The sequence below is a fragment of the Podarcis tiliguerta genome, assembly GCF_965153285.1.
Source record: "Podarcis tiliguerta genome assembly, chromosome: 9".
Lineage (NCBI taxonomy): Eukaryota > Metazoa > Chordata > Lepidosauria > Squamata > Lacertidae > Podarcis > Podarcis tiliguerta.
Window position 1 is genome coordinate 56437008 of NC_139542.1, and position 26656 is coordinate 56463663.

Below are 26656 nucleotides of genomic sequence, written 5' to 3' on the forward strand. Positions count from 1 at the left end.
ACCTTAATGCTTTGCTCTGTGTGGACCCCTGCCTCCTGGGGATTAGCTTGCCAAACAATTTGCCGCTCACAAAGATATTGCAAATACAAGGCTATTAACTCACAAGGAATTCCTGTGCTTCTAACTGGATGTGGGTGCTGAAGACGTGTGAAGAGCATCATAGGAATTTCTGCTGAGCAGAAATGTTTTGCATACATTACTTGGCTGTATCTCATGTATTGTTTCAGAAAGTGTGAACCAGGTTAAGTTCACAGGTTTCCCAAACCAGCCGTCAGAACAGACTCTGAAACTTTTCCAGAAGGAATTATTCCACACTCCAAACAATGACCAGCCACCAGTGGCCCTTGAGAGAGGCAGCTCGGCCCCACAGTTGCCATCCAAGAAGCAAGAGGGGTACATGAAGAAAACAGTAGCCGTGGTCTTAGAATCTGCCAATAGCCCATTGGGGGGGAGAGGTAGCAGGGACTTGGTTCACCATGCCTTCTTCAAAGCAACCAGAAGGCAGTAAAATTGTTCAGTATGAACATTTACAACACGCTCCTTGGCCAGTGCTTCCCATTTCCTGCTAGTGTCCTTCCCCAGCCACAAAAGCCTTATTCTGGGGAAGGAGCATGGGACAGCAGGCAACAGAGGAATCCCTTGGAAACCAGTGGTGCCATTTGAGTAGAGCTGTCGGGCAGAAGTCCAGATCCCAGCTCAGCAGAATGAGGAGTTCCTAAACGCTGCAAGGGTGGCGTAGCACATTTCGAAGGAAGTGGAGTCATACACACCATCTAAAGAGGGTGACCCCTTAAATACAAAGTCTAAAACTACTCAACAGGCAATAATAGCTGTCTTTATTTTTCTTTTCTCTAGTGTCCTCTTATTGCTCCTTTTCTCAAGAATGTATAGTGGAGACGCAGGTGACCCAGATTTCTTGGTATGTCCATTAGTTCTTGATTCATTCTAGAATGCTGTTGGGGCAGGGAACGGGGGGGGGGGAGTAGCTTTCCCCAGGTCCTCTCATCCCTGTATTCACCCCAACTCTAGCTGATGCTCAGAGTACTCCAATTCTGTTCCACACATGCATGTTCAAGGCAAACAATTGCTTTCCAAGAAGTGTGGAAGCATTAGCAGCCTTTCTCAACCTGTGGGTCCCCAGATGTTGTTGAACTACAACTCCCATCACCCTTAGCTATCAAAGCCAGAGCTCAGGGATGATGGGAGTTGTAGTCCAACAACATATAGGGACCCACAGCTTGAGAACCGCTGCAACTAGAGGATGGCAGTGCAATAGTGGTCCTGCTTGCAGGAGGTAATAACTTAAATGCAGCATCATCTAGGCTGCATAACAATGCCACCACTGGACACAGGTCTTGGCCATGCTGAGGGTGATATAGTTTATTAAACCAACCCCTCTTCTTAGATGGTTTCCCAATCTTACTTTGCCTTTTGCAAAATGCTCAGTTCCCACTCTATTAACTTGCAAATTGAGGGGTGCTTTTGTTCGGAGCATTCTGTATCAATACATTGGTGTGCATCAGGTTTAGACAACAAGGGCGTCCCGCTACAGACCTGCCGAAATACAGGCTTAAGCACCGTTGGGAAGTCTTACAAGACCTACTTGTGCGGGCTGGTGAATTTTCAGTGAATGTGATGGAACCGCATTGTTTTCCTTTGTTCCCTATCTGAGTCTTTGGCGTGGGGTGGACATCCATATAAAATGACAAAACAATTCGCCGCTGACTCAACGAGCCTTAAAATGGACTGACAGAGTTGCTGGCAGAAGTGGGAAAGATGTCTTGTTTTAAAAATGCATGGAACGGGGAAATCGGCCAATTCAAATATGTCATACTTTGCTTTGTTAATATTGCAATACTCTTCTCAATGGTTTAACAGGATCACTAGGCCTGAGCCTTGGAAAGAGACAAATAGCCCTTAAGTCATTATTACAAAAGGCTTATCTATGGAGATGCAATGACAGAAGAAATACTGTGACAAGAGTGCATAGCAATGTAAGCATCAGAGCATTGCAAATAGGAAGTGACTGAGAACCTGCCCAGTTAACAACACTGCTCTTTGTATGACAGCTGTATGTGACAATTACTCAGGACAGCCAAACAGGAGACAGAAAACATAGTGGAAACACAGAACAGCTCTAACTCTTGGTTTCTGAGCAATTTTCAGGCTGGATTTGATTGTATGCATGTATTTTTATGTATGTATGTTGTAACTCATAAAAGGGTGTTTCCTCTTTCCATTATTTGTCAAAGCAAATCACCAAGCTCAAACTCCAATAAAATTCTCTTTTGGGAGGATGGGAGAGATGAAATATGCTTATGAGATCTCCTAAGTTATTGGAAAATACAAAGCTAAAAAGAGAATCCAGGCAACTGGACTTTTATCACAAAAGCTGCATTTTGTTAATTATCTGTATTAGTATGTGTGGCATACTAATTACTGGTATTAGTATGATTATCATTAGTAATACCTGAATGACATTATAATGCCAATTTATTTAATTTCTAAAAGTGAAAATATAGAAGGAATCAAAGTAATCAACTGGGACATTCCCCGTCATAATTGCAAACCTATTATTGACCAAATCAGGGAAGAAAGACAAAACAAAACTGAAAATGGACAAGATGTTCTCTCTTAGACTTACTAAATATAATAGGTTAATTTGCATTAATACATTCCTGCTTGCATCTCCTTTTTGCTTTCCCCCCTTATCCCCCTGCCTCCCCCAATCATTTCTTTTAATCATTACCTCATTTACTTTCCCAGATTTGCAAAGAACCTTTATGCAAGAGACTAATCTTGACAGTGGGTTGTTGTATACCTATAAACACTAGCATTATCATTAAGTTTCAGTTACTCATCTTGCCCTTTCTAACTGTCCTATAGATTTGTTTTAGGCACTGGAGAACGAGTAGAGAAAGGGCAGAATGGGAGATTGTCCATTGCAATTAATTGTTGGCCCCACAATGTCTGCATTGCTCCAGTTCCTAATATATGCATATTTTCTTTTTTCTTATTCTACTCCCCTCTTCTCAACAGAAAGCTGAAGAGAGACCAGGCAGGCATTCAGAATTAACTCCATTTTTTTACTGAGGTAAACAGAACATCAACTTTGTCAGGAGGAAGACAGTTTAGCTTGCCAGATACCACTGAGAGCTTTCATCCAAGGGTTCCCACTGTGTGATAAGCATCCTAGGCACTTTTTGACTTGATTCACAATTTATCTGGAACATACAGAAATAGGCTTTCCTAAATATTTACCTTTATGGCCTGTCATGCTTGAAGCTGTATGCATTCCATAACCTGCTGGGTTTGTTGTGCAATACCAGGCTCATGAAGTGTCATGTTTAGCAGATTAATTTTATTAAAGCAAGTTTCTAGTCTTTCAGACCCCTTTTTTTTTGTAAAAAAAAGTGTTGGCTCAGTCTGCATAGATTTCAGAAGCCAAATGCAACCATGGATTCGGTTCCAAGTGGGAAGGGGATGCATGAGTCTTCCGACACTGTTAAAAAATAAATAAGAAAAAAGGATCGTAAGATATGTCATTGAACAAACAGCTTGACACCACAATGGCCACTTGTTTTTGATGGACTTCTGGCTAGGATTTCTCCCCCTGGGGTCTTGGGCCTCCTTCCTTTGAGATTTTTAAGCAGAGGTTGGATGGCTATCTGTCATGGAAGCTTTAGCTGAGATTCCTGCCTTGCAGGGGGTTGGACTAGATGACCCTTGGGTCCCTTCCAACTCTACATATGATTCTATGAATTGTTTCACACATTGCAAACAAGCTAATGAATGTTTGTACTGTGCATGCATACATACTGTGCACATGCCAATCCCCGCTCCTTGGCCTACGGACATGTTTTGCAAGGGGACCTTTCACAGGCAAAATTGGATCTTATAATTCTGCTCCCTCCTTTAATCATACATATTTAAACATTTTCCTCCCATTTTGGCTGTACCAAACTTTTAAAGAAATGGCTACTAAAACAGTTTTGGATGAGGGGCCTCTAGGCAGGTTTGACACAGGTGTTTCAGCCTGAGGGAGGCATGGCAAGTGCCCTGAGCGAGGACAAAACCCCACCCCTTTATTGTTTTTGCAACAAATCTGTTTTTATTTATTATTATTATTCTGCGCCCCCTCACACTGCCCTAAAGGCATGTTTGGGACAGGGAAACAAGTGGCTCTGTGGGCCTGGCTACAGCTCTCACACACTAGGCCCTGCTTAAAGGCTTGCTGGAAAGAATTGCATTTACTTACACCGATTACACCTTCAGTTAGTTTTCTACGTACCGTATTTTTTGCTCTATAGGACGCACCAGATGATAGGACGCACCTAGTTTGGGGGAGGGGAAATAAGGGGGAAAAAATTCTGAATCCCAGAAGCCAGAACAGCAAGAGGGATCTGGCTTCTGGGATAGCCTCTTGCTGTTCTGGCTTCTGGGATAGCCGCTGGGATAGCTAGTCTAGCTTTGCGCGAAGCCTCTGCAGGGCACGGGGAGCCTTCATCCCCACTGCCCTGCAGAGGCTTTGTGGGACATCCCCGCTGCCCTGAGGAGGCTTTGCGCCGCTAACCCCAAAGCTAGAACAGCGAGACGGAGCGCTGCGCAATGCTCCGTCTCGCTGTTCTGGCTTCTGGGACAGCCTGTGAAACCTCCGCAGGGCAGCGGGGTGCCTTCATCCCGCTGCCCTGCAGAGGCTTCGCGCAGCTAAGCCAGAAGCTAGAACAGCGAGACGGAGCGCTGCACAGCGCTCCCTCTCCGTTCTGGCTTCTGGCTTAGCCGCGCAGCCTGCATTCGCTCCATAAGACGCACACACATTTCCCCTTACTTTTTAGAAGGGAAAAGGTGCGTCTTATAGACCGAAAAATACGGTAGGTAGCAAGACTTTTTTTTTTCCAGCTGGAACTCATGGGAACTCAGTTCCAGCACATCTCAGGGGGGCATCAGGTAGGCACCATTGACATTATTACAGACCCTCCAAGTGTCCCTATTACCCAGAAACAGTAACAGGTTTACAGAAGCCATCCTGGTTTCTGATATGATCCCAGAATGAGCCGCTTTTCCATCGGACGTCCCTATTTTCATCGGTGAACTGTTGGAGGGTATGGAGTTATGCGACCCCACCAAACCAAGGAGTTAAGTAACCTATACAACCTTTAGAAGACATAGGAAGGCAGCCCTATATAGGGAAGTTCTTTAAATGTTCCATGTTTTATTATGCTTTTATATATGTTGCGAGCCACCCAGGGTGGCTGGGGCAAGCAAGCCAGATGGGCAGGGATATAAATAATAAATGTATGATGATGGTGATGCAATAGGACGTCCCTATTTTCACGTTGGAGGATAAGTAAATCTGGGACTCATCACATACCAACAAATCACGGGCGAAAAAAATCAAAGCCCAAGAAGAAAAGCTGAAACATTAAAAATTTAAGGATGTTCAGGATAACTCACCACACGTGTAAGAAGCAGTGGCAGAAACTTTTAAATCTATTATCATCTTCTGTCACAACTGGAACAAATAAATCTGGGACTGCCCCTGGGCAATAGGGACAATTCCTTGTTTGTTTGTTTATTTAATTGTTGTTGTTAATTATTATTATTTTGCGCCCCCTTGCACTGCCCTCAAGGTCTGTTTGGGAAGGGAAGGGAAGCAGGTGGCTCCATGGGCCTTCTTGCCGCTCTCACACGCTTGGGTCTGCTTAAAAGTCTGGCTGGAAAGAATGACATTTACTTATTGTTATTACACCCTCTAGTTATTATTATCTATGTCATTAGCGGTTCTCTTTTCTTTTAATAATTAGTAAGCCGCCTTGAGCCCGTCAAGGAAAAAGGCGGGGTATATAATACAGTGGTACCTCGGGTTAAGTACTTAATTCGTTCCAGAGGTCTGTTCTTAACCTGAAACTGTTCTGAACCTGAAGCACCACTTTAGCTAATGGGGCCTCCTGCCGCCGCCGCACGATTTCTGTTCTCATCTTGAAGCAAAGTTCTGAACCTGAAGCATCATTTCTGGGTTAGCGGATTCTGTAACCTGAAGCGTATGTAACCTGAAGTGTATGTAACCCGAGGTACCACTGTATATGTAACCATCATAATAACAGCATAGAATGGGTTGGGCTAGAGCCACGGTTCCCACTGTGGGACAATTTGATTTTTAAGGGGGGGGGGCAATTCCAGAATGAGTTATCAACAGTTAATGGCTTTTTCGGCTTCCTCCACTTGAACAGGAGTTCACTTTTTGAATAATAAGCACTATATGTCAGTAGGGGGGCGGTCAATCAAGATTTTAGAGATGCTTAGGTCGGGCATGGCCCTCCCCAAAAAAGGTTGGGAACCACTGGGCTAGAGGACCCTCGTGGTCCCAGAGGGCAAGGCGAAACCAACCATCCCTGAGGCGCCCTCGGAAGGGGGAGCCTCGACGCCGGTGGCCCAGAGGCTTCGGCGGGGAGAGGAGCAGCAGGAGGGGCCGGCGGCGTCGGCGGCCTGGAGCGCCGTCCCCGCCTTCTCCCTCCTCAGGGGGCGCCTCGGGGTGGGCCGCGGGAGTCGCCCGAGGGTCGGCCATGGGCCCGGGCGCGTGGCTGCGCTGCCTGGCGCTGGGCTGCTGCTGCTGCTGCCTGGCCGGGCGGTGGGGCGGCCCGGCGGTGGCGGCGGCGCTGGGCGGCGGCGAGTACTGCCACGGCTGGCTGGACGCGCGCGGCGCCTACTCGGCCGGCTTCGCCTGCCCCGAGCGCTTCGACGCGCCCGACGCCGCCATCTGCTGCGGCTCGTGCGCCCTGCGCTACTGCTGCGCCGACGCCGGCGCCAGACTCGAGCAGGGCGGCTGCACCAACGACCCGGCGCAAGCCGAGCAGCCGGCCGGGAGCGCCCGTGAGTGTCGGCCGGGAACCGCCGGGCGGGGAGGGTGGGAGGGAGGAGTGGGGTTGGGTTACGGGGGAAAGAAGCGGGTCCCGGTGGCGTGGAAACGCGGACTCGATGTGGAGTTGGAAGGGGCGTCCTGCGCGGCATCTAGTCCACCCCCGAGCAATGCAGAGTTGGAGGGAATCCTGAGTCATCTAGTCGAACCCTCTGTCATTGCAGGACTAAGCGCAGAGTTGGAAGGGATCCTGAGAGTCATCATTTTAATGTATTTTAATCTTGCTTTTAAGTTGTATTTCAATTAATTGTTTTATACCTGGTGTTAGCCGCCCTGAGCCCGGTCTTGGCTGGGGAGGGCGGGGTATAAATAACATTTAATAATAATAATAATAATTTAGTCTACCCCCGTGCAATGCAGGACTAAATGCAGAGTTTTAAGGGATCATGAGAGTCATCATTTGAATGTTGTTTTTAATCTTGTTTTTAAGTTGTATTTCAATTAATTGTTTTATACCTGGTGTTAGCCGCCCTGAGCCCGGTCTTGGCTGGGGAGGGCGGGGTATAAATAAAATTTAATAATAATAATAATCTAGTCCACTCCGTGCAATGCAAGACTAAATGCAGAGTTGGAAGGGATCCTGAGTCATCTAGTCCACTCCGTGCAATGCAAGACTAAATGCAGGGATCCTGAGAGCCATCTAGTTGAACCCTCTGTGATTGCAGGAATAAATGTGTTAGGATCGTAGAGTTGGAAGGGACCCCCAAGGGTTGTCTAGTCCAGCCCTCTGCAATGCAAGAATTTCAACTAGATCATCCATGACAGGTGGCCGTCCAACCTCGCCTTAAAAACCTTCAAGGAAGGGGTGCCCAACACCTCCCAAGAGAGGCTGTTCTCCTGTCAAACGGCTCATACCGTCCGAAAGTTACTTCTGATGTTTAGTTGGAATCTCCTTTCTTGTAAATTGAAGTCCTTGGTTAGTAGCAGGAGAAAACAAGCTCGCTCTGTCCTCCATGGGGCAGCCGTTTAGATATTGGAAGATGGCTGTCGTATCTCCTTGCAGTCCAATCCTCCTGCCCTGGTGCCCATGGATCCCAGTACAAATCACCCGTTTCGATTTTGCCCTTCAGGCTGTGTGGAACCACAAGCACCTTCAGGGAGAGCAGGCGGCTTAAGCGTGGATTTACTTGGGCATAAATTTCTGCAGAACTTAGTGCAAAGAAAGTGGGCGCAGGTTGGCAGCCTTAAATATTCCTCCTGTATGGGTCCCCACCGCATGCCTTGATGAAAGGAAAATTGCTGGGCTAAATTTATTCTTCATGCCAAGCCCTGAGAGTGGCTGCTCAGAAGTCCCAGGACTTTATTCCCAAGAGAGTTTGGGTAGCATTGAAATCTACCTGTCTTTCTGGAAAGCATTTTAGCAGTTGTTGCAGGGTTACCTTTAATCTTAAGAAAACCCTGATGCCTTTTCCTGGCAAAAAGATCACTGTGGTGTTTTAGAAAGCCGCTACATGGCATAGTCCTTGGCGCTTAGCTATTATTTCTTTAACTCATTTTTAGGACTGTTTAATTAGCTGAATTCATTGTAAAAGTTTTTTATTTTTTAAAGTGGGGGTGTCTTTAAGTCAAACTCCGTCTAGAAGTGAAGGGCATTTGCTACCTATCCTAGGAGGTCAGGATCTGCCCCGAATCAGATGTGGGGTCATGTGTGGCACTGCTGTTTTCACCAGTTATTAAGGGACAAAGGCTGCAATTCTGTTTGCATTTACAGAGGAGTTTGCCCCATTGGACACAGTGGGACTTATGAGTAAACTTGCACATGATTGCGCTCAAAATGTTATTCACCAGCCAAGCAGATGGGCTTGGTAAATCCTCAAAAATATAAAGTCTGACAAGCATTTTCCCCCTTCTATTTCATGCTTTTAATCCACCGAGAAAGGATCAGAGTCGCAGATAAATAGCAGAGCTCATGGGCGATGCTTGGGAGAACTTGACGAACTCCCTAGACTTTTAGAAAGGGGTAGAAAGCAGCCCTTTCGTGAGACACAAACATATTACAGAGAGATCGCTACCTTTCTTGTCCAGGTACGTAGTATGGACTTACTACTTTCAAAGCTGCTATCTTGGGCAGTCAGTACTTGGATTAGAAAACCTTCAAGCCATCGTAAACTTTGCTGCTGTCCAGTCCAGGAAAGCAACTTCAATAAAATAAAATAGAATCCCTTTAAAGCCCACCCCAAATATACTGCAGTAAAAGAAGATGCAATACAACATTATTGCAACTTTTATCTTTCCCTTTTGTTTTCTTAGATCTTCAGAATTGGATCACTGGGTAAATAGGAAAGTATTCAGGTCACATTGTGAATGCTGGAAACCACAGGAGGGGAGAGGGCTCTTGTGTTGGAATACTGCTTGCTGGTTTCCCACAGGCAACTGTGAGAGCAGGATGCTGGCCTAGGTGGGCCATTGGCCTGATCCTGCAGGCTCTTCTTATGTCCTTACTATTGTCAATGTCCCCCAAAGCATGTTGTTGATGTTTTGTAGGAAAAAACCCAATTGCCTCACCTAATTCGAAAAGAAACTCCCAAGCACAAAACAGTAATAAAATATAGAACAGTCCCCACTGAAATCACAAAGATTGACATCAGATCTAAGCTCCCATAACAAGTAACTCTGCACAAGGCTGTAACCTTAACATTCAAAAGAGCAGAATTTCAGGGTCAGGATTCGTGTCAAGTCAGTGCACCCGCTGCCCCATTTTCTGCATCTTGTAAAAAAATTGAAGAAGTTTGCAAATACATCCAGCAAATTATTTGCAGCCAAATTTGGGGCATCTTTCCTCCGACTTCCTACGAATTCGTTGGGACTTATTCCCAAGTTAAAGTGTGCCTAGGTTTGCAGCTCCATTCACCAGTCCCACAGCAACGGTCAGGCCTGCAGATTTAACTTTGCAACAAAATCTTTATTTCAGTGTCTTCGTAAAAAGGCATTCTAGAGCTCTGGAGCTGTAGCGATTTGGTTTAAGACATTTCCAGTTTTGGAATTTACACGTTCATTTCATATAAAGGAGGGGGAAATTGCTGGAAACCAAAAGCACTTCCTTCACCCTTGAAAATAAGAGAATTATCCCGGGTTCTCTAGTGCAGTACTTTTCTTAGGACCATCTAAAAATAATAACCACGAGCGGTGAGATAGCCTTATGAATTTCACAGAAGTTTTTCTCGGGGTTAAACAGAAAGGAGAAGAAATGGGGAGCAAAGAAAAAGGAAGCATTTTGTGCATTTTGTAGCAAAGTCGGTTCAGATATGCCAAGTGGGAAAAATATTGTTGGAAATAGTTACTCTTCTAACAACAAACAACTTTCAAGTAAGGAAAGTTCCCTGAATGGAAATACAGGGTTAGAGTGGCTTGAACTAACTGGGGAATTCTAGTAGAGGGTGAAATCATTGATGGCAAACTTTTTAAAAAACTTGTCCAGTGAGATTTTTGTTCCATGTGTAGAAAGTAGAGTCTGACTAGGAAAAAAAAATGGATTGGTGCAGGAATTGGTTAAGATCTGAGTAAGAAGAATTTAGATGCTTGCAGTTAGAATTTTAGCTGGGGTTGGATCCAGACTCAGTTTGTTGAACGTAGGCATCATCGAAATCAATCGGACAGGCTCATCTTAGCTTAAATTATGTCCCATTGATTTGATTGGAAACGAAGTGGAACTAATTTAGTCTGGCTCCAACCCATTAGTGAGTGACCCAGAGAATTAGTGTCAGGTATGCTATCAAGACTGATTATTGTGCCATAATCTTTGCAAAGCCCTTTGTTCGAAAACGGAAGAATATAAGCAATGATTTTCTAACGCACAAAGCCTGGCTGTATTTTGTTCATAATTTATTTTTCCTGTCTCGCTCAGAACCAGTCTATGTGCCGTTCCTGATTGTCGGATCAATATTCCTCGCCTTCCTTTTCGTGGGTTCCTTTGTCGCTGTTTATTGCTGCACGTGCTTAAGGCCGAAGCAAACGTTGCCGCAGCCGATCCGGTTTTCTCTCCGAAGCTACCAGATGGAGACTTTGCCCATGATCCTGACCTCGACTAGCTTAAGGACTCCATCGAGACAATCTAGCTCTGCTGCCAGCTCAAGTTGCACGGCCGGCTCTCTCGGCAGGTTTGCATTTGCCAGGCCAGAGTCTATCTGTGCAGCGGCATCGTCACCTCCACCTTACACGCCAGGCTGCTTGCAAATGGGACACTCCGTCAGCCTCTCTCAGCCTTCTGGGTTTTTGGTGTCGGGACCATATTTCTCCTATCCTCCGGACTCCGAGCCGTCTCTAACTGGGAAGAGCGTTCCGGAAACTTAGAGCTGAGCGAAACGTTCGAAGCAATGCTTTCGCTAAGAAGCACAATGGATTCCTGTGTTACGTGGTTTTCATTGTGGTGTTCTCTGCTTACAGAACTGAAAATAACGTGAATGGGTGAGTTGCCCTTTAGAAAAAGTGTCTGTTATTGCAGGAATTTTCGTTTGGTACTAGGACTTGCCGATCAGAAGGTCGGCGGTTTGAATCCCTGCGACGGGGTGAGCTCCCGTTGCTCAGTCCCTGCTCCTGCCAACCTAGCAGTTCGAAAGCACGTCAAAGTACAAGTAGATAAATAGGTACCGCTCTAGCGGGAAGGTAAACGGCGTTTCTGTGCGCTGCTCTGGTTTGCCAGAAGCGGCTTAGTCATGTTGGCCACATGACCCGGAAGCTGTACGCTGCCTCCCTCGGCCAATAAAGCAAGATGAGCGCCACGACTGGACCTAATGGTCAGGGGTCCCTTTACCTTTACTGGTCTAAAACATGTTGGACTTGTTGGAATAAAATGCACATTCTCAACTGATGTCAATTTGGAGTATATCTGCATTCAGAAAGTGTCACCTGACCAATGTGTGTCACTGTGTGAGTAAAGCTGCACATTCCTGCTTTGTGAGGGGTGGGGGTGGATTAGATGATCCTCAGGATCCCTTCCAACTCTACAATTCTGTGATTTTTGTGATCTAATATGATCAGAGTTCTGGCAGATACAAGGAAAACAAGACATTAAACAACCACATTGTTTGGATAATTTATTTAGGCGATGGGTAGCATTAGTGATGGTTTCGATGTGAACTTTAAACATATCAGTTCCAGACAGTGGGATATCGGACTATTTTGTGTGTGTTTTAAATATAGGCTTACCTAAAAAAAATTCACCAGAATGAGTTTCACTTATTATAAAGGGAATAGTTTTATCCATAGATATTGGAAGATCATGTCACTAAAAGAACAAGCTATAAAATGAAAGAAAATTAATGGTTATAATCCCCATTTTTAATTTTTTTTTTAAAAAGGGTATCTTAACACTGAATTAAAGACACTAACCAATGCCAACATTTGTTGGGCCAGGAAAAAAGTGATGCACTGTTTTGAATGTGTGATAGCATAGACCGTTGTGCTAGGACAGTTTCACGTGTGACAAGATTGCTGGGTATTTCACTAATAAGCAAGCTTTAACTAAGAGTTTGTACAAAATTTCTCACAGTCAGGAGAATACGTTGTAATAACATCTAAAAGCTATACAGTAATTTCACAAATTTGCAGCATCTAAAACATTAAAATGCCGAAGTAGCCTTGTGTATTTATTGAGTTTTTGTCCTGTGACTTAGAAGACAAAGCTGGGTAAAGAAAAGTTTTATTTTGTAAAATACGCACTATCTAAAATAATGTTTAAGAACTGTAACTTAAAATGTATTGACAAGCTTGACAATGTTTTGTAGTCACAGTAAAATGTTCCACCGCTGAAACAATATTTTGGTTGTCCAATATGTTTATGTTTTGAATTAATGGAAACGGGGTGGAATTCAGAGTCTCATTAGGGAGACTGTTCCATTAGGCCAGCAGAGATGCTTCCTCTGACGGAGCAATGTCCCCTCTTGTCCCCTGCTGCTTTGAAGGGAATGCACTGTCAAAGCAGACCCTCCCCACCCCACCCCACAGGTTAACCTTGATAGATGGGAAGGACCTCCCACTTAACAGTCACCTCGTATCATCATGACACCAGGTGATGGACAAGTAGCAGAGCTGGCCTGTGGGTTTTGGAGGGATTTAAAGGTGAGGCCTTCTGGGCCAAGAAACTTCCCCATCCCTGGCTTAGCCAACCAACCAACAAATATGTCTCATTTCCTTTATCCCTCAGTCTGATCAAGAATAAACACACACCACTGTAGATCTGGGGAACCCAGTGCCCCAAGAGGATTTCTACAGCCTTTCCTTCCTACAGCAGTTCCTGATATCACCTGCAAAGTTGTCCCTGAGAGTCAGGTGACCCTTCAAAGCGACATGTCAAGAGGTGAAGGTAGATGCTAGGGTTTGGAGGGCAGGAGCAGAAGCTGGAGAATGTCCTCCAGAAGTGTCTTGCATGCTTCTTCCACAAGGTTCCTCTGGATTTTTACTTGCATTTCCGATAAGCTTCTGTGTCTGACATGCCAAAGAAGAGCTTTAGTTTGACCCAGGATTCGGCTCTAGATCTTTTTCAATACAGTGGTGCCTCGCAAGACGAAAAGAATCCGTTCCGCGAGTCTCTTCGTCTAGCGGTTTTTTCGTCTTGCGAAGCAACCCTATTAGCGGATTAGCGCTATTAGCGGTTTAGCGGCTATTAGCGGCTATTAAAGGCATAAGGGATTAGCGGATTAGCTGCTAAAAGGCTATTAGCAGCTTAGTGCCTTAGAAAAAGGGGGTGGGGAGCGAATAAAACCCGCAGGAACTCACAAGACATTTTCGTCTTGCGAAGCAAGCCCATAGGGAAATTCGTCCTGCGAAGCACCTCCAAAATGGAAAACCCTTTCGTCTAGCGGGTTTTCCGTCTTGCGAGGCATTCGTCTTGCGGGGCACCACTGTATGAGTTTTGGAAGGTAAGCAGCTGTGAACATAGGGAAATGCCATCAGCACTGTTCAAACACGGTTCTTCTTGCACAGATGGCATTAGCAACAGGACCTTCCACTCAAGAGTCTGGATTTGAGCATTGACACTTCTCTCCCCCCCCCAATTTATTATTATTATTGATTTTCAACAAATATAAACACAACAAAGAAGTGCCCCTTCTGCCTTCCTCCCGGAAGAGATGATCAATTTATCAAGTCCCGCTCAAACCTTGTTTGTAAACTCGTTGGATGCCAGTCCATATGGATGGATGTTCATTAGATAATTTCAGAAAAGTGTACTGAATTGCAACAAAGTCCTCCACATCTGTTCAGAGCATGCCACCGCTAAAAGAAAAGGTTCTTTGTATCGTAAATTGAGCTGGTCTTCTTTGAATATTGTCTATAAACCCAGATTTGGATTACACTGGAAATGTTGGTTTGTAATATTGCTTGCTTCAGATACTCTGTCCCAGAATGACCACACATAACCACATGAGGAATGTTCTGCCAACTGTGTTACACCCTCTTCAACACATTGACGACACATTAATGTACCTGTATCTTAACAGTGTTAAATGCCATCTATAAATTAACTTACAAGAAATCTCCCTTATACGGGTAGACACCGATCTTAGAGCTTTGACACTTGAGAAACTAATCTCAACTACCCAGTCCTTTGCCAGAACTGGACAAATAGTTGTTACAACAGGGTGAACTTAATGCTATACCACTGAATCCTCACAAGCTGTGTCTTAATACTTTAGGATTGCAGTTGCTGAGTGACAATCATTAAACAAATCCTGAAATTCTCAATGAGTTGTTCACCTGTGGATTTGGCCATAGAAGATGCTTGAGAGCCATAGAAGATACCTGAGAGGATTTTCTTTTCACTTCTAAGTAAAAGCAAATCAAAAATCAAGCAGTTTTTATTTGGGAGCATTTTGCTGCTGCTATATACCGTATTTTTCGCCCTATAGGACGCACCTTTTCCCCTCCAAAAAGGGGAAATGTGTGTGCGTCCTATGGGGCGAATGCAGGCTTCGCGCACCTCTCCGCAAGCAGCGGGAGCCCAGCGCTGGGCTCCCGCTGCTTGCGGAGAGTTGCCTGCATGCTGAAGCCTGCGCGCACCGAGCTCAGCGCGTCCAGGCTTCGCGCACCTCTCCGCAAGCAGCGGGAGCCCAGTGCTGGGCTCCCGCTGCTTGCGGAGAGTTGCCTGCATGCTGAAGCCTGCCTGCGCTGAACTCAGCGCGTCCAGGCTTCGTGGACCTCTCAGCAAGCTGCGGGAGCCAGCGCTGGGCTCCCACGGCTTGCAGAGAGCTGCCTATTTGGGGGCTGGGGTCGGGGGAAGCTCGGGCTTCCCCCGCCCCAGCCCCGCGCCTGGGGGGAAAATAATTTCCCCCCTTTATTCCCCCCCCCAAAACTAGGTGCACCTTATGGGACGGTGCGTCCTATAGGGCGAAAAATACGGTAACTAGCTTTGGATTTTAGCAGATTTGGACTAAAGCAATGCTTGGTTCATGACATTCCCAATATTGGGTGACAGATGTCAGATAACAGATGGACAAAGAGAGAAGTTTCATAACCTGGCAGCCATCTCCTTTCCATATCTGGCTCAAATTCGCACTCGGAGGCCTGTGCAGACCCACCTCTTTTGCTTCTTCCTTTCTGCCTGAAGGAGAGAGAGGTTTTGGGCCCCTGTGCCATTGGGCCTGGCCTGAGGGACCACAGATGCCAACCTGAATAAAATATGGGGGGGGGGGGCAGGTAAGCCTTGCCCCACATAACTGATCACATGACACGACACACACACACCATTTGAATGGCAATGACCATCAACTGGGGGAGAGGGGCTCAAATCTTTTATTGGGGGGCTTAGGAGTTTATTGGCCCTTAGGAGTTGCTCCTATGTGGGGGCAATGGTCCTACTTCGCTCATGCCCAGGGTCCTTGAGGTTCTTCCTGGCTCTGTGGGAATTTTTGTTGTTTAGTCGTGTCCGACTCTTCATGACCCCATGGACCAGAGCACACCAGGCACTTCTGTCTTCCACTGCCTCCCGTAGTTTGGTCAAACTCATGCTGGTAGCCTCGAGAACACTATCTAACCATCTCGTCCTCTGTCGTCCCCTTCTCCTTGTGCCCTCCATCTTTCCCAACATCAGGGTCTTTTCCAGGGAGTCTTCTCATGAGGTGGCCAAAGTACTGGAGCCTCAGCTTCAGGATTTGTCCTTCCAGGGAGCACTCACGGCCGATTTCCTTAAGAATGGAGAGGTTTGATCTTCTTGCCATCCATGGGACTCTCAAGAGTCTCCTCCAGCACCATAATTCAAAAGCATCAATTCTTCAGCAATCAGCCTTCTTTATGGTCCAGCTCTCACTTCCATACATCACTACCGTGAAAACCATAGTTTTAACTATACGGACCTTTGTTGGCAAGGTGATGTCTCTGCTTTTTAAGAAGCTGTCCATCATGTGGCTTCATCATGGCCTGCACTTCCTCCCAGGGCTCCTCGAAGGAGTGGCTGGGATGACGGGGTGGCGAAAACGCCGATGAGGGTGAGCTGAACCACCCCACCAACTTTATCCCTGATTGGAGTGTCAGGTTAGATCCCCAACTACCTCCTTATTCAGCCGCTTAAGGAAATTGGAGTAAGGCTGCCTATCTCCAGAGAAACTAGGCAGGGCATTTCAGAGCTGGGCATGATGTAAGTGCTCCCCTCAGCAGATCTCTCAAGACAAAGATGGCAGCCAGAGAGGCCTCCAGGGCGGGTTCCACTCATGAACTCCCTTCCGTGCCCTCAGTGAGGGATACAATGCAGATGCTGGGCCAGGAGACCTACCACCTTCCACGTGCCCCAAGGTAAAAGACTTCTGGGAAAGGATTTATAATGAATTGAAAAAAGTGTTGAAAAACACATAAAAAACCAGAAGCCTTTTTACTTGGTATAGTGTGTGCGTGTGTGAAATCCCCAAAAAGGGTGTTCCTTTTTTTCTGTATGCCACAACAGCTGCGAGAATATTGTTAGCGAAGAATGGGAAGAAACAAGATTTACCAACTATCAAAGAATGGCAGATGAAGATGATGGACTTTATGGAACTTGCCGAACTGACCGGGAGACTCCGAGACCAGAGAGAAGAGATGGTGGAAGAAGACTGGAAGAAGTTTAAGGAATATTTGAAAAAATATGTTAATATTTAAACCTTAGAATAGCTCTGGAAGTGGATATACGCTGTAGGGTTAGAAGTAGAAGATAGGGTATTTTAAAATAGTATTATATGTAAGTCATAAAATGTGAAGTTATTTTAAGTAAAATTAAAAAAAATGATGGCTAGAAATTATGATACAGTGGTACCTCGGGTTACATACGCTTCAGGTTACAGACTCTGCTAACCCAGAAATAGTGCTCCAGGTTAAGAACTTTGCTTCAGGATAAGAATAGAAATCGTGCTCCAGCAGCATGGCGGCAGCAGGAGGCCCCATTACCTAAAGTGGTGCTTCAGGTTAAGAACAGTTTCAGGTTAAGAACGGACCTCCGGAACGAATTAAGTACTTAACCCGAGGTACCACTGTATATGTAAGCTGTTAAAGATGAAGTAAAATGAAAATTAGATAGGTGGGACTTGGGGAAACCAACTTAACAATGTTTAGAAAAATAAGGACATGACAAGAATTTGTTCATATTGTTTGTCCTTTCTGTTTTTTATTTGTGTTATAAAAAGAATAATTTTTTGGGGGGGAAAAGGAGACTTACCACCTTCCTTCCGACCAGGAAGTTGATGTTTAATTTGTTCCTTGTTGGACAGCCAAACAACTGCTGCGTTCTCTGCTCATTTTAGCAGCCACACTCTTTTAAAATTGCTGTGGTACCCAGAGCACAGCATGAAGTGGGCAAATGGAGAATTCCCTGCGAGCCCAGATAATAGAGCTTGGCTTCCAAGAGCAGTCCCCAGTAAGCAGAGCAATGACTTGGGGTGGAGTGGGCTTGGGACACTGGCCAAGCATTGCAATTCTTTAAGCACATGTGAATAATAATAGAACAAATCTCAACAGAGCACCAGCTAAATCACTTGTAACTTCCAAGGTGTGTTAGACCTGTCAGGCAAAAGCAAGTTGCGGTTACCAGTCAATTGTAGTAAGTGGTTTGCGGTTTTCAGTGGGGCTTGTACTGCATACTGGTAGAATTTGGAATTAGTACTTGATGATCAGCTTATTCAAGAATGCAGGAAAGCCAGGATTGACTCCGATGGATAATTTTGTTCAAACTTGGTACCTGTTTATCTGTTGCGCAGCTCCAGTAATAACTTTCTTTCTGGAGGGGCACTTTCAATGCCAGGATAAGCTCCAGTGTTTACATTGTATTGCACAAATGTGGAGACATTGTAGTTCATTTTTTTTTTGCTTACATTTTCTTCATTGCCTAAAGGAAATCCTTAAGGAATATGCATACTATTTTTATTTAGAAGATATATCCATTTGTATTTTACTTTTATAGCAGCACTGACTTTTTAATGCTGTAGCTTGTTTTTTCTTATCTCTTCTAAATGTTGGTTTCTGATTATTGTTTTACACTGGTATGTTCATGTTGCATGCTTTTAAAAGTCTACATATTCTTAGGCAAATAGTGTTCCTGTGTAATAAATCATCCTTTGGCTATCAAGCTGTGTTATATTTTAAAATTTTGTCTTCATTATACCGACTTACACTCTTCTGTGAATGCCTTCACTGAATAATGTTTTTGATAAAGCATTCTTAAGCCCATGCTATCTCAGGTTTCTAATTATTTAGTAAAAATTGCACAATGTCACGTTAGTTAACTAAGGGACATCAAAACTAAGCTTTTATCGAGAGGATTTTAATTGCACAAAATCGGACTAATACAGCGTGCTTCTGGGAGAGGGTTGCATTTAAGATGCGGACAACGCTTCAGAGTTTATTTAATGGCAAGGTTTATTTTTGAACAATTAGAAGACAAAACATTTAAAATTTGCAGTTCAAAACATGCACATTCACAAAAGGCCAATGACATGTAACACTGCATAGAACTGAATATATTACTAAAATTTAATAACGTTATAAAACAGTGCATTTGACATCCATTTAAAACGAAACCTGAGGAAAACTACCATAAACACGGAGTCAAAATCTCTTCAGTCATGCAGCTTCACAAATTCCACAGCAGTTTCAGCAGTAATGGTTCAGTGGAGCTGGAAAGTCCTACTTTGTTTTGAATGCAGTCTTTTGATACAGTGCCTTTCAAGACAGCATGGAAATCAAGTTGCAGTAGAAAACTAATATTCATGTATTATGGCTTCAATTGTAGGACGAGAAAAAACACGGAAACATGATTTTACTTTTACACATTCGGGCCACAGTTTCGTAGTTACAAAATATTTGAAGGGATGCAAAAGCCTGTGTTGGAACAACCTATAAAACGCAAGGAGACTCGATTGCCACTTTTTACAGTTCTGTTACTGTTTGAGTAGTCCAATTAGCTCAGTGGGTTGTGCACAAATTTTGGAATGCTACCCTTGGTCAACTTGTGTATGATTTTCCGAGTTCACATTCAGTACTAATAGAGTGAAGTTGTTAATTCAGTTGTTGATCCAACACTTGCTTTTGCTTACCAATACACACATGGTTTGATGCATGTTTGAACCGAAGGAAAAAGAAATCATGAGCTTTACAGCACAGACATGCACCAGCTCAGAGTCACACTGTGACGTTTTAACTCATGCAGACAGATTGATAAAACTTACTAGAACGACACCTGTTTTTTGCACAATACATAAATGGGCAGAAAAAGAGGGGAGCTAAATATATGGTCCAAGACTCTAAGCAAACAATTCAAAATTAATTAATTGATGAAAACAGATGTTTTCCCATGTGAGACAGTGCAACAGGAGTCTTTCACCATTGCATTTGTTTAAATATTTCCTCTATTTTTATACAACTAGAAAGTTGCTTATAAATTTGTCAAAATTTCTCTGCAAAAATAAATCTAATACTAAGAAAAAACAAGTCCACTTATGGCTTCTCAAAGTGATTCCAATTAGCTGATGTTCTGGTTACTACATTCTCACAAGTAATTAAAATAATACCTATATGTAGGCGTTGATCTCTGAATGGCACCTTTTCATTCAATTAATGATTTTTTTTTTATTAAAAAAAACACATTAGCGTGAAATTGTTGCACAATACACCTAATACATACAAAACATACAACTTCCTTTCTGGATTTAATTAAGAGAAATGTAAAAGTTTAGAATTTCAAAACAAGTACATTATAGTAAAGTACTGTAACTTGAGTAGAGTATTGTTTACTAAAACATTTTGCTTACCAATCAGTAGTCCCAAATATATATATATATTATAATATATTCCTATATTATAATGTAATAAACCACTTCTATAGCCTTTTGTTATGAAATGTGTTTGTTTGCAAATAACATATGTATTGTATGTCCTGACTTTTGTTTAAATAAATATAGTTTACTTGGGTGTTATGTTCTTTAGGAACTCCCAAGTTTTTATTTAGATTTTAATATTGCGGGGAGCAAACTATTGAAGACAGAACAAACACACAACCATCGGGTACTGTGATAATGACTGCTGCTAGAAAAATGACATCTAGTGTGTGAGGAATAGTATTTTTAAAAAGTTAAATGACATCAGAACAAAGATTAATTCAGAAGGGCAAAAATGAAAAATTAAGATGTGGAGCACTTACTCAGAATAGCCAAGATAAGCTGAATAAGCCTACGTCTTCCTTAGAAAATTAAACATTTTAAAAAATAAAAAATAAAAGATGTAACATAATCACTGAGAGTTTAAAATCCCATGATGAAGAAAGTGTGCTAAGAACAGTCTACTTTTAGGCAGCAATGACAGCCAAAATGAGTCCCTATTGTGTCTATTTTTTTTGCAAATAAGGGTGGTCATGGAGTTTCCTGAACTATCACCAATGTGACACCTATGCCTTCACCTTGATCCAGCAAGGGAGATCTGTTTGAGGTAACTGGATTGCGTGTGTGTTGAAATAGGTATCTGCATGCAGATCATTCTCCGGTGTCATTTGCATGCAAACTGCCATTTCATGCTTCAGGGAGAGGAGGAAGGGGACACACCTGCACATCCAGCACCTGCGATTTACATGGTGCATGTCAATTCTGACTGCTTAGCTGGGGTGCGGGAAATGAATGGAGAAGACACTCTTTTCTGATTACTGCTTTCAGATGCCCTAAGAGGCTGCATGAGGTCGGAAGCAAAGAACAGGTTATATGAATGAGCACATCGTTTCTGCTGAATCACGACGGATCGACTTCATTCATTGATTCTAAAAAGAAATATGCACTGCTTAGAATTGTACTTAAGTATTCTAAAAAGATTATCATTTTTAATCGTTCACTTGGGAAATCTGTTGAAGGAGACGTCTCACTGAGAAAGGACAAGCCCCAAATTTTTGTGTGTGCTCCAGGTCAAGTGATTTGGCCCTCCTTGTCGATTCATTCATTATCTATGCCTGAAGTAGCTTTTCTGAAGGCAATTTTGGGCTGCAAGATGGGAAGCAAGGCTGTTTTCAGCAAGTGTTTGTTTTTCTCTTTTGGACTCCTTTTTTCTTCAGTTTTATTTTCTGTTTAAATATCACTTGTGAAAAAGAACAGTGTCCCTGCCATTGTGAATGAGTGCAACTGTGTATCACAAGTATATAAAATGTTCTACGTCATTTAATAAATACACTGTTCCTATTAAACTTTGCTTTTCAAAAGTTGGACCATCGCATACAAATATTTCATTTATAAGAATATTTATATTTGTCTTTCTACAGGTAGAACAGTTGTACAGTGCACTCAAATCAGAGGTGAAACCTACTATATAAAATATGTATTTTAAATTAGACATACTGAAACGGCTTTTAAATGGCTTCACAGCAGAGCATATATTAATTTGCAGTATTGTATCAGATTCTGTTTCTCATCCTGATTAGACAAACTTATTTAAAAATACTGAATTACAATATTTTTGGGGGTGAGAAGTTAAAATCTTACATTCCTGATTAGAGTATGAAAACTTTTTTGTTAGTTTACTTTCCTTGCTTTCATTAGCAGTTTTACATCTTATACCTTTCAAGATCTACACCTAAAAAAAGAAATATTGGTTAAAATCCTCAAACTTCAGCATAGCCTACTTTAAATCAAATTTGGGACTGTACACATATATTTGACAGCAAGACTAAATAACTGTCTTGTAGTGCAAACAGAAAGCAGTGCAATGCTGATGACTCTGGTTCCTCGTTCTTGCGAAAAAACACCAAAATAAATCACTTTGTTTGTAGCAAGTTGCTCTGGCAACTTAAGTATGAACTGAAACCAGCATTTTCAAGTACACTACCGCTCCAATCCAGTAAGAGCAAGCATTTGCGTGTGTGCATGATACAACATTTGGGTTTGGGTCCTATAAATGCAAAAGAAGCTTGGGAAGAAAACTCACATGGGATTCATGCTCTGGCACTAGGTGTGAACAATGAGAAACATGGCTGGCTCTTTCCTCTCTGTTTGTCAGAAAGGAAACTGGAATCAAGTCACCACCTTTTCCTTTCTGCCTGGCCTTACAGGTAACCAGTGCCATTAAAATGAAAGTGTGCTAAGTTGGGGGTGGTGGCAGGGAAACACAACACCTTTGCAAACAGCCCGTTTCTGTGTACAGGTTTCCCTGGATCAGGTCCTTAGGTGTATGGAAGGGATATAAGGCAGACCAGCATTTGTCTATAATTCAAAGACACATGCCCCTTACATAGAAAATGACTGCTGTGTTAAATGTACACATTTCTGTTAAATGAACATGAATGAAAGGCTTGTATAAGGCCAAAGGTGAAAGTGACCGCAGATCTGAAAAACCAACGCAATACAAAGCAAACAGTATCAAGTTCACATTATTGTAAAACTTTTCAAGTACAGAGTTTCAAGCATGCAATTCTTATATCACACTTGACGTCGCCACCCTTTAAAATTTCTCCGCAAATGATTACTAAGATGAGAAATATGGAAATTCTTTGGCAAACTTTTTAGGCTAGTTTGACACGTCTACCTTTAAATGTCTTGCTTTGAAATCTTACTTCAACACATAAATGAATATTTAAAAATTGTTATTTAGCACTTGTTGAAATCAAAGGCTAGGTACTTTAAATAATTCACCGCTCGCAAACCTTTGCAAAGGCGATGGTTGTCAATGTATGCTATGTCGAGTAATCTGGCTGTTCATTATGTCCTGGATATACATATAGGAACGTTACGTATTCAGCATCACTGTAAATAAGTAGTTGGCAAAGGCTGAAAGCTATTTTCAATCTCTGCTTACAAAATCCAAGTAACACTTGTTGAAAATTTGGAGATGGTGTATTACAGTATAGTTGCACAGTGCTTATGTCTACTCAGTATGTGAACTCAAACTTCAGGGAATAAGAGTAACAACACACATCTTCCTCTAATCTGTTGCTGGACCTTGCTAGCAGACCCAGGAAATATATATTACTTTGCCATACTATGGCAAGTATTAGGGCTCAGTGTCATAGTCCTTCACCACTCATCAGGTCTTTGCTTTGTGGTATCGTAGGCTCTTATTACTTCCGATTGTGAAACAATCCCATTTTCGTCTTGAGAGAAGGCATAACCATCTGCAATGATAAAGGCAAACCGGAATGAGGAACAAGGACTACAGTTCTAGTTCGGCTGAAATATTTTCAAAAAGAATCACTCAGTTTAAATACGAACATGCTAAGAAGCCTATTGCTAAGCACAGCCCTGACATATTACAGAGAAGCCCTGTCCTGGGTTTGTCAATTCTGAGGGAGCTTTTTAGCATGTTCAGTCATTCTTAGATGCCCCCTTCAGACAATTCAGGAAAGTTTGGGAAAGGAATGAGCTTAGATGCTGTGTGCAGGGATGTTGGAATAGGGAACCAGCAGTTCCTGCTCTACTGACTGAGCTGACAAATTTATGCCTTCTTGCATTTGGCTGAACACCAAGAGGGCTACAGTCATTGATGGATATGATTAATGGTATAGCCAATGCTTCCCCCCCCACTAGAAATAGAGGTGGAGGAATTATTCTTTTAGAGGGGAGCCAAGGTTGTTGAGGTTTTTTTGGGTGGAGACTGTCCCACAACCTCTGACACAAAGCCACAAGCAACATGCAGCCCCCACACAGCTCTAGGCTGCTGGTACGCTACAAAGAGGTGCTGGAAAGCAACGAAGAGGTGGCAGAACTCAGTTCCAGCTGAAAAAAAGCCCTGTGTATATAGCATTGGCGTTGTTTTTATTTGGCTTTTAACTGATTTTACTTGTTTACATTTTAGCTTATTAAGTTGCTTTGAGACTTTTTTTTTTAACATAAAACAACAAAAACGCAATAAAACAAAAACAAAATGAATAGAACTATTGGTGCAATCCTATACATATCTATTAAAATTCATCAGAGTGCAATAGTGCTTATTTTTGGGAAAGTTGGTATATGATTGCAACCTAAAATAACTGATATATGTTCTCTATTCTAAAGCAATGTTTCAAGAATGAATTCAAATTCCATTACTCATTTAAAATTATGAGTTGGAGCCACATGGGACTCTCTGAATGGGGTGTGGGGCATGTAGTGGGAGTGGACAAATGGGACAATTCAGAGCAGCTACCTTGTGCTAGGAGACCTGCCTTTCCACTGTGCAAGGCATTCTTGGATTCAACCTTATGGTTCCAATTATGGTCCTTTCTTGCTTTCCTATTTACTCTCTTTCATGTGATTAAATCTTGAGCAAGAGGAGCCAAGCACGCAGGATCTATTATTAATAGCCCTCTAAAACCCATCTTGGCATATTTTTTTGGAAACACTTGTATCCCTCTTTTTCATTTTGAAGTCTTCAAAGCATCTCACAGTAAGAACCAAGAAGCTAACAATAATAAACCAATGTTAAAAATCATGGTGCGTGTGACTAAAGCTATGCAGTAAGAAATGTAATTTAACGGGGCCAAACATAAATATGAAAGCAGAACCAAGTGTATTCATGCTCTGTGATCCTGTTCTTTCTGTCTTTTGGATTTGTACTTATTTCTGTCAAATCTCGAATACTTACGAAGCAAGTTTTGTTGCAGAGACTCAGAGCGGTACAAGTTGACATGGTTTTTCTTGAAGACATTTTTCAGTAGCTGAGCTGTTTCAGTTAAGCTAAAAAATAAAATAAAATGTCAACACACTAATATCTGAAATAATGACCCAGCGCTGTGAAACAATATTCAGTGTTCAGCAGGGGCTATCAAGCAGGGTGCGGCAAGTTAACTAAAAGCACAATCCTAAGAATTAAGTCCAACTGAGTTCACTGAATCCTACTCTCAAGATTAGTGGATATAACCACTTTTGTCTAGCGTTGCAGCCCTATACCTACTTTTCTGGGAGTAAGTCTCACAGAGCTCAGTGGGACTTTCTTCTGAATATGCATGAATATGCCTGAACTGTAAAATAGATTTAAATTCCTACTTATGGGAAAACCTAAGGCACAGCAATGAATGAAGAGAACCATCAGACATGCTAGTAACCTCTGCTTTTCGCATGGGATCTCCACAGTGACATTTATGACTTGAATGCTTCACAATTAAGAAAGAGCAGAGTATCTTAAAGGAAACAATGAAAGTCAAGATTTTGCTCGCAAGTGTGGATCAGCCCTAAGGCATTGCAATGCTTCATAACAACATTACAATGGGGTTCCACTTGTGCAATGATGTGGATTATTTACAGGTATTATTGTACCTTTTCCCATGAACAACTGCTCCTGGATCTTGAGATTTTGCTTCCAACTCCTGAACTTCATCTACCAGTGTTTTAAATGCTGCTCTTTTCACTCTGCAATGAAAAATGCTTTTGGGTAACTCATGCTGAAGCTGAAATTTGAGAGAAACTAAAACAGAAATCTCCAGTATAAAAATCTATTTTATACACCAGCATAAAGTTAAGCTTCAAAGTAATGCTACATAAGAATGCACATACATGTTACACTTCAGTAGCTTACACAGAGGACAGACTGTAAATACATTTTTAGAATTAACGGTTGGAGAAAGGTTATAAAAATAAGCATTCAATTCATAGGTGTATACTTCAGAAACCACGTCTGCTTTGTTTTAGCATTTTATATTAACTATGAGATTATAATTTATATGAAAAACAATTAAAGAATTAATATCTGCACAAATTTGCATTAATAGTCTATAAACCTTCTATAAAGGTGAATCATAATTTAGTAGGAAAAGGCTGCAATCCTATACCCATTTACATGGGAATGAAGACACTGATGTTAAAGGGTCTTACTTCTGAGTAGAGATGTACAGGATTGAGCTGTCGGGCTACAATCCTATCCTCACTTACTTGACAGTAAGCCCCATGGACAGGATAGCATTCTAAATACAACTTTGGGTTACTAAGACATGGATGCGTTAATTTCTTAAAAATATATATATAAAGAGTTTTATACTTACACTTTATATGCTACATCGAAGATCAAAGCTGTCAGCGGAATGCTTAGTAAGCCCATCCAGAAAACACCAGAACTGAACATCATAACTGCCTACATGGATTTAAACAACGGCGTTATTTTTAGAAAAGAAATACGAAACTTTTCAGATGAAGCTAGGTAATATGGTGGAAAAAAATAGTAACCTATTGAAAAAATCAGCCACTGGGAATGTGTTCAGTAAGGGGTGTCAATGAGGGAATGTTGGTATTCCTTATAGACTTATGTAAAAAAAAGCATTGACAGCAGCTGTCTATCACTATTCATTCCCCCAACGCACACGAGAGCAGGAGAAACTGGTTTGAGATTTTTCCTTACAATCAAACCGCA

General features: G+C 42.6%; 2 protein-coding genes across 9 annotated transcripts in view; one reads left to right on the forward strand and one right to left on the reverse strand.

Annotated features, from left to right (window-relative positions):
• Positions 1-6563: 6563 nt before the first annotated feature.
• SHISA3 (shisa family member 3) lies at positions 6564-11605 on the forward strand (the record flags this gene model as incomplete). The annotated part of the gene is made up of 2 exons (XM_083458490.1): positions 6564-6870; positions 10761-11605. The coding sequence occupies 2 exons, from the start codon at positions 6564-6566 to the stop codon at positions 11204-11206; spliced, it is 753 nt and encodes a 250-aa protein (XP_083314616.1). The 3' UTR covers positions 11207-11605.
• Positions 11606-18709: 7104 nt separating this feature from the next.
• The window catches only part of ATP8A1 (ATPase phospholipid transporting 8A1), a 74105-nt gene continuing 66158 nt past the window's right edge, over positions 18710-26656 (reverse strand). For all 8 annotated transcript variants that reach the window (XM_083458052.1, XM_083458050.1, XM_083458053.1 and 5 more), the window contains 4 exons: positions 26292-26380; positions 25570-25662; positions 24899-24990; positions 18710-23450 (listed from right to left, as the gene is read on the reverse strand). In XM_083458052.1, the coding sequence (XP_083314178.1) occupies positions 23353-23450; positions 24899-24990; positions 25570-25662; positions 26292-26380 (372 nt within the window). In that variant the 3' untranslated portion in view covers positions 18710-23352. The remainder of the gene's footprint in view (positions 23451-24898; positions 24991-25569; positions 25663-26291; positions 26381-26656) is intronic.